The 8,784-nt window shown below is 41.2% G+C and overlaps 1 protein-coding gene across 1 annotated transcript; it reads right to left on the minus strand.

Annotated features, from left to right (window-relative positions):
* Positions 1 to 688: 688 nt before the first annotated feature.
* Positions 689 to 1,009, minus strand: LOC147526163 (feather keratin B-4-like). The gene has a single exon (XM_086630416.1). The coding sequence runs from the start codon at positions 1,007 to 1,009 to the stop codon at positions 689 to 691; it is 321 nt and encodes a 106-aa protein (XP_086486542.1).
* Positions 1,010 to 8,784: the final 7,775 nt, after the last annotated feature.

The following is an 8,784-nucleotide window of genomic DNA, read 5'->3' on the forward strand; positions in this document are numbered from 1 at the left end:
AGACAAATCTCTCAAGAATATCATTGTTCTGAAGCAGGACAAAGGTGTCTGTATGAGGAGGAGCAGAGGAGAACACACAGACACACACACAAGTGTAGAGGCCAATAAAACGTTGCAATGCCATGTTTAATGAGAAAAAGGCAGATCATACAGAGGCAGGATTATATAGTAGAGATCACAAATTCCCTGCAGCCTGTGGTTTGATGCAAGATGATTCATGTAATAACTGATGTTGCTTCCCTATTGCAGCTCTGTGTTGATACTCAGCCCTGATCATAGCAAGACACATGCAGCACAAACAGAGCATAGGCTGGTTGACTCCATGATCCTTTTTTATACATCATTAGCCACAGAAAGAGCCTACAAAGGGATCTAAAATGGATGTCATACCTGATCCCTTTACATTGAAGCAATGATACCTACAAGACCTCAAGGAATTAGCAATATAGTCCATAGCGTCAAGATCAGAGCACTTAGAAAGATAGGAAGACATTAGAAAGTCAGGAAGGCTGATCTGAGAAGGATGTAAATGGATTTTTCAGAAGAGCTGAGCATTTACAGATGCATTTAATGGCAGCCCCAAACGCTCAACCCTTCCTAAATGCTGTGCCCTGGAGCTCAGCCACATATCTGCATCCTGCTTGCCATCTCCTGGATGTTCTCCATTCAGCAGCAACTCTCACTAGGTTTAGCATGGTCTACAGCTTCCAATCGGGTATCCCCGTCCCCATCTGGCACCACCATAAACATGTGATCCCCCAGGAGCACGGGCAGCACTAAAACCAGTTCCAACTTCAGGGGCTCCAGCAGATCCTACGACGCTCTGCTGCGGGAAGGTGCTGAGGATTGGTCCAGGGAAGGTCACAACCACCGGCGGAGGGTAAATCACCACCCTGGAGTCAGGACACTGCCGGACACAGGGCTCATTGCAGCTGTCAGCAATGGGCTGTGGCACAGCCACCCCACATGAGGAGGCACTGCCTTCAGTGCATGGGCTTAAAGAGTGCATCTTTTTTCAGGGATGGTTAATCTGGAGTACAAGGGAAGAGTATAAAAATAAGGCACAAATTCTTATAAGTTTCACGATCAAACATTATAACGTACTACCAAAGGCTAGAGGCAAAGGCAGAGTTTTCATAGCTCAGTTCCTAGAAGACATCTACAAATCTTGTACTGAATACAGTACCATCTGGAAATGAGTTTTCATGAAATATAGATTGGAGCTGATCATCCAGACCTGCATTTGCCAAAGCCAGTAGCTGAACAGTCACAAATTTATTAATATACACCAAGAAAACTTCAGACTGATATCAGAATATTTGCACAGGATTTGCTTTGCATTAAAGCTACAAACAAAGGCTTTGTTAGAAAGAGGAATTCAGATGGAACTTACCTACTTCACAAGAGAAATAAGACAAGAGAAATGATCATACAAGATCTGATGTTGAGTGCTTTTATACTCACCCTTAGACTGCCCAAAGCATGAATCATCTATATGCATAGCATCCTAATCAATTACTAAACACATTTATTTCAAGACTTAACTTTGTTAATGAATGTCAATTGCTTAAATAAATCACTCTTTGTAATTATTACTTTGGCCTTCTACCCCGTATGACTTGTACTTTACTGCCTTCCAGTCTGCTATTTTAAAATTTTATATAGAGGGGATACTCTGCATGTTGGAGAAAGACAAAATGTTTATATGGTTTGTGCTTGATGTCCTCCATGAATGGACTCATTCCCAGGCAGGTAATAAACAGCCATTTACTTGGAAGAAAACGTATTTGACTCAGCCCAGGAGGAGTTGCAAAAGTGAAGGATAACCTGTGTTCTTGGCCTAGGGGTAGCCAGGTTCATGGTTCTGGATGAAATTAGGCTAGTGCAAAGTCTAGTCAAAGCTCTGGCACACTGCAGAAATGCTGAATTTTATAGTTATATATCCAAATATATAATATCCAAAATATATCCAAATATAAGTCAGTGCTGCTCTTCCAATTAGACACCAAGCGTGCGTTTCTTTAGATATATAAGCTTTAACAATAAAAAAGGAAAAAAGAGTAAGGCCATATCTTATATAAAATTAAACGCCCCATACTGGGAAGCTATAAATCATGACTTGATTAGGGGAATGGAAAAAAAGACAATAAGGTGTGGCTTAGGCAAGACCTTGTCAAGCATTTTTTCCCGTGAGTCGCTTCTTCAATAAAAGGGCACCTAAAGCCATTATAGCATTAACGCATGTTGCGCATAGAGAACAACGAGTGGAAGATGGCTTTTGGAATGCCAACTGCTGATGAATTGCAACTGCCTGTGTGGGGTTATCATCCATGTTAAACTGCAGCATGAGGAGGAGGCTTTCCTGACACTCGACAGTAGAGTCAGCAACAGATACCAAGGATGGCAATGACGTGTGCCATATAGACACTCCCACCAGGCCACAGGTCATAGCAACGTGTCCATTCTGATTTAGACTTCATTTTAATTAAAAATAAAGATACTTTGCTAATGCTCTAGTAATAGAGAAGACTTGTTCAGACTCTTCTAGCATACTAAGTCTCACCTCAAAGATTTCTCCTTTACTCCCAGCAGCAGCATGTTCTTGCAAGGAAAACCCTTCCCTTGGAGGAGTTAGATCTGAATGTGGTAACACTGCAGAACAAAGCTCCCCCCTTCCAAGGAATCTCAAGGGAAACATCTTATATGTCATCAGATTGGCAGCAATCTTGTGAAGGGGTCTAGTCCTGCCCTTCAATTATAGGTTACCATGGAGTAGAAACCTCAGTCAAGATTTCCACAACAATTGGAAATGACTGAGATGCTTCTCTACTTTAATTGCATGCCAAGATTTATCTTGAGTGTCAGAATGTTGATGATGACAAGATATTTAATTCCTTTGGAAAATCGGCTCTGCCTTTTCTATAATTGAAGATGACCATGTGAATTGCAACATATGTCTTTATCTCAGCTTAGATTGAGTAGCAATTCATCCCTAAAGTAATTCCTCAAAAACATTCAAATTAAACACATAATTACTGTTTTCAAGTCAACCAGCTGAAGATAAAACTAAATGCTAAATCTTATTTTAGAAGTGTATTAATAATTCTGTCTTGAAAAGTCAAGATCTTCAATCCAACACAAGAGGAATTCACACTGCTGGGGTTTGTTTCCTTCTCTGCTGCAGACTGCTTGGGGGTTAACGTCACTGCAGGGCCCATTTATCTCAACACAAAGGCTAACAACACTGACAAGAGGCGTGCCAAGGCTTTCTGAAAGCATTTTCAAAGCGCACATAAAAGCTTATTAGTGTTCTAACACAACTGATGCTGTCGTCATACATATTTTTTAACGAGAGTATTACAACTGCCAGCTCAAACACTACCAGAGAAGACAAGGAAATAAAAGTTGATGAGTCAATCAGTGAACCACAGCCAAAACTCAGTACCTAAAGAGCGTGTCCATAAGGAAGTCATGCAAAAAAACAGTGCACGCGTCAGTTCAATTTGCCAGTTAAAACAAGCTTAAGAATCAAATTCCAGCATCTTAAAAACTAAAGATACTAAACAAAAATCATCATCTTTGTATCCCATCAGGAGATAGAAAACACACCAGAGCTGCAGACAAGCCATCAACACCTTTAAGCACTCAAAGTGCCAACAGGACACATTTATTCTGTATTTAACTGAAATGTTAAGATTCTTCAGCAGACTTTAGTAGTCCTCTGTCTGTAGGCATACACAGGAAAGATGTATAAAACCTTAAAAGGATTGGGCTAGAGCTCACCACAAGAGCAAGGAGCTCTCTGAAGACATCCATTTGATTATACTGTTCAAAAAAAATGTAGACAGATATCAAGAATCCAATCCATCTCCAAGACCATTGAAACACCACAACAAACAGAACTGATTTATTAAGCCTTAAATGCAAAAAATGTGTGTGATTTAGTGTGCACACCACAGCAGGTGAGGCAAGAAACTTAGAAATAATTACATCCATTACATTTTGCCTTTGGCTAATGAGGACTTTGTGCCCAAAAAGGTGCCCTCTCCACCAGGCTGACTGGGAAAGTATATAAAAGTCATTTGAGGCTCAGAGCTTCATTTCTCTTGGTTTCTCCTCCTCAAATCAGGTGTGTGAGATCAGCTCAACTGCTTTATGACAATTATGCTACAGCTAAATAGGCTGTAACTGCGAGAGGCTTAGCACATTGAGTTTTGTAACAAAGAACAAAGATGTGAGAAGCCACTGAGGTTTTTCCCACTTTGTCTTCAAGTTAGCAATACCATAAAGGCTGTGAAGAGATGGTAGTCTCAGGGAGAGCTGAATTTGTTTCTGGCTATGAAAGTGTGGGACAAAGAGTGCATAATTTATAGAAATAAAACCCATTGAAACCCTGGAATTATGTTAGTCTTAATTCCCTTTACTTCAGACAGCTGTTCTGCACTCCGTTTTTCCTTTCTATTGAAAGATTGCATCTGACTGTTGTATTTTATGGTTTGATTCTATCAAAGGCAAAAAATCACTTGATTAACAAGGCTTTATATATCCCATGAGTAGAAATCCAGAGCTATTCTCCTCCTGAATGACCAGCCATGTAGCTTGATGCCCAGCTTGCAAAAAAAAAAGAGACAGGCTTGGAGGTGTGCTGCAAACATCCCAAAGACACCCTTGATGTCTGCTCTCTGCTGCACAGAACAGCTCCAAAACCATTGCCCCATACACTTAGCCAAACCTACCACTTACTACTGGCCCAGCCTCACACCACCCAGCATCACTACTTTATTCTGTGGAGAATGGCACATCTTCCCGTAACTCAGCCTTCCATTAGGTGCTTTGAATTTTATAGATGTAAACAGCTACAGAGACAACATGCTTTGAAGAAAGCCAGAGCTGGGCTCAGCATCACAAGAACATTTGTAACCACTTCCAGTAGATGGGAAGTGGAGGGTTTTCCACCCAGACATATCCTCCACTATGCAGTACACCATTACAAGGGGCTCTCATCAGCTGATCCTGATACTTCTCATTGCTCCATCTGATAGATAAACTCATGCATTAACACTAAGCCACTAGCTGTAAACTTGCCAGGAAGGTTGAGAACAAGAGAAGAATCAGAGGGTTCAGAGAACTCCAGAACTCTGGAGAACTCCATCATAAGGATATGGAGCTGTTGGAGTGAGTCCAGAAGAGGGCCATGAAGATGATCTGAATGCTGGAGCACCTCTCCTATGAAGACAGGCTGAGAGAGTTGAGGTTGGAGAGGTGAAGAGTGATGATCTGGTACTACACTAAGGTAGATGCAGAGACGGAGTTGCTGATAAAGGTTCCTGCCTCTGAGCATTACCTCCGAGTTAAACTCAGCTAATTGGATATTGAATTATCTGCATGCCCACTGGCAAAAATATTTTTCCTTTGGAGCAGATGGCATTGGCTATTGCTTAACATGTGATATCAGGATGAAGCAGTGGCCTCTGTACTGGAAGTCTGTACCCACCATTTTGCCTCAAAACAAGAGGTCACAATGAGAGTCAGTATTAAGGGTTATAACTATATTCCCCTTTGTAATGTACAAGTTTGTATTAGGTTTACTAGTTATGTAAAATCAGGGAGTTAGTTCAGCTGGCCTTCTTCCAAAGAGATACATACTCTCAACTGGAAAGAGGGAAAAAAGGACAAGAACATTGAACTTTATTGATCCACAGACACGCCTCATGACATGATCTGTATCAGAGTCTATTTTCACCCCACACATCAACTTTTCTCTGCTGATTAAATAAAGAGGGTCCTCACAGGTATCATGCTTGTGGAGACCTATGTTTGTCCGTACATAAAACAAGAATAGCACTGACAGAGGTTATTAAATAGCATTTTTGTAACAGGACCTCTTAAAACTCCTCATTAATGTTTTACACAAGCAAAGCGCTTAAGGCTGAGCTCCATTATGATGGACACCAGCACATGTCCAATTTAAAGGATGGATCTCGAGATGTCAAAGGCTACTAATTAGATCACGTGTAGGGAACAGCTTCCCTTCTGATGGATAAGCACAAAGCACATGTCACAGGCAGGTCTAGGTGCTGTTGGGATGGTCACAGAGTAAGATAATGAGGTCACTAGAAAAGCACTCCCCACTTTGCTATCACTGGGATGCCATCATCTAGTCCAATCTGGTAACTCCTTGTTTCTCACCCAAGGAACCCAAACAGATGTCACCAATAGAATTACTAATCAAATCAAAGTGCATATACAAAGCACTGCCACCACAGACAGCCTTTAAATCCTTGGCAAACTCATGATTCCTCACAATTTAGCTATGCCAGTTTCCAAGCAGATTTTAATTTGACTCAGGACAAGTCCTGGACACAGCTCTGAGTTTTACACTCCATCAAAAGGTAGTATTAGCTTGCTTGCACATTTTCCACCAGCCTTGTTTCCAGCAACCAAATACAAAGCCTAATAAAATCAGGGAATGACTCTTATTAAGTTTGAAGAGCACTAGATCAGCCACACAATGAGTAATTGAGTACACCTCTCCCAGTCTGTTTGCAAAGCCAGATTCCTCAATGCCCCCAGCTCCCTACCTATATTTAAGTGAACAAAAAGGAAAATAGAGTAAGGACAATCATTGCCCACTCCCCCTTGCTGCTTCCTGATTGTCAATCTGCTAAAAGAATCTTGAAGAGAAGGATAGATTTCTCTACATAACTAATGAGGTCAGTGGAATAAAAGGCAGCTTTTACTTCTCCCATAAAGATTTAAAATAAAAAGAACCCACAGGGTGTGAGGTGCATTTCATGGTATTTGGGGATAACAATGTATTAATAATCACAAGTGAGTAAAATAATTACAGTCAATGAAAAAGCTGCATATGAACAAATTCTCTCCTGTATCTAATTAGGATTTGATACACAGTGGCTCAGGTTTTCCATGCAGTCTAAAAGACCATATAAAACCACCCATCTCCAGGCTTTCAATCCAGTTCTTACTCTCCACTGTGAGCTCGGTAAGTTATTTGCCTATTTCCATTTCTATCTAGCAAAATAACCTTTTGTTGGTACTTTGAACTTGAATATAGATCCTGCAGAAATACTCTGACACTGTGAATTAATGGGGTTATTTTATTTAAATGAAATTTCTTGGGTGTTATCTTTTTTTACAGGTATAGACAGATACAGACTTTTAAAGTTGAGCCTGAGATTTACAGAACCTCACCCAATTTGGGATGCGATGTGTCCACTTTGATCCGGGCATTTAGGTGCCCATATCTTTAATTTGCTTTGAAAAAAATGAATTCTAGTTTTCTCCTATATTAGGGGACACTTATTTTAGTAGTTCAAGTAACTATTTCTGTTGGCAGCTGACCTTTACCATCCTAATCAGAGACCAATGTGGATTACTTCTATTATGCCACAGAGACTAATTTTTATTTGGAATAACTAAAGAAAGTTTGGCTTCTGCAGATTCAAGACCCTTTTTAAGCACACTTTTTGGGGGGATTCTTCTCTGCAAGGGCTAATATTACTTACCCACTTTCAAAATATAGTCAGAACTCTTATCCAATCTTGCCTGGCATTTCTCCTGTGTCTGCAGTTAATTGTTGTCTTTGTAAACAAATTATGTTTATCTACATTAGTTGGGACCTGACCCTTGGGAGCTTGTTCTTAGAGTAGTCCTGTATATCTGCAAAAGCAACTGCCACCAAATTGCAAAGTGCAGACGCCCAAGTGCCATTTGCTAATGCTGAGGAAAGCTGATTTGCAGTCAGATTTTATATTTTAATTAGGAAATCCAAGGTCTCAGCACTTCTCCATGCTCCATCATGACTTTGGAATTAACACCTCTTGTCTTGCAAGTATGGTGGTGAAGACAGCTCTGATGTTCCACAGCTAGGCAATGCCTTTCCCCCAGCAACTGGGACAGACCCTGCACCCTCCTGCATTCCAGGCAGGCCATCTCCATGCCAGGAGCAGTTCAGCCCTGGCAGTATTGGGTGCTCCACAGCCTAATTCAGACAAACGAGGTGCAGACATGAGCAGACACCTCCCACGATTCTTGCAGCCCTTTGGTCCCCAGCTTCTGGTGGGGTGAACTCAGAGAAAGAGCAAGAGACAACAGAGCATAGAGTTGCCAGTAAAGCAACTACACAGCTTCATCCTGAGATGCAGAGAATTACATTTGACTTTTTCTACTTATATGGGACACTGACAGCTGGAGCCAGACTTTTCAAAGTCACTCTGTCCTCAAGGAACATTAGGCTTTTTAAAATAGAGCTCTGCCACGTCACCCTGCCAATTACAAAGATAGCAATCCTCTGTTTTGCAATTTAAATTAGCCTAAAGAAAGGCAATACTTTCTTTCGCTTTACCTAGTGCTAAGCAGAAAGCAATTCCAGTTAAAACTGAAGCATCTGGAAAGCAAATAAATGATAGCCCTTGCCACAAAAAAAAAAAAAGATGAGAACCTCAGCACTAATCCCAGATACACCGTTGCCTCACCAGCTGAAGCACGCAGGTCACTCTGCAGCCATGCCTGAAACTCCCCTTCTCCTGGGGATAATAGCTACCTGCCCCAAATGACATCTGAAGCTACAGAAGAGGTCGTTAGTTAAATGCAACGCTGTGCAGTTTCTGTTACGTGGCTGAGAGTCAGAGCAGCAAGAAAAGCAGCTTATCCAACACAAACAGTGATCTGCAGGGAGGTCATTTACCTTTCTGCCCTACTTTGTTTTTTAGGTTCGTCTCCATCCCAGAACAATGGCTTATTATGGGTACCAATACAAGCAGC

Source organism: Tauraco erythrolophus, assembly GCF_009769465.1.
Source record: "Tauraco erythrolophus isolate bTauEry1 chromosome 30 unlocalized genomic scaffold, bTauEry1.pri scaffold_44_arrow_ctg1, whole genome shotgun sequence".
NCBI lineage: Eukaryota > Metazoa > Chordata > Aves > Musophagiformes > Musophagidae > Tauraco > Tauraco erythrolophus.

What these genes read in the sequence shown, in the direction of transcription:
- LOC147526163 (XM_086630416.1), bottom strand. Translation starts at nt 1,009, where the DNA reads ATGCACTCTTTAAGCCCATGCACTGAAGGCAGTGCCTCCTCATGTGGG.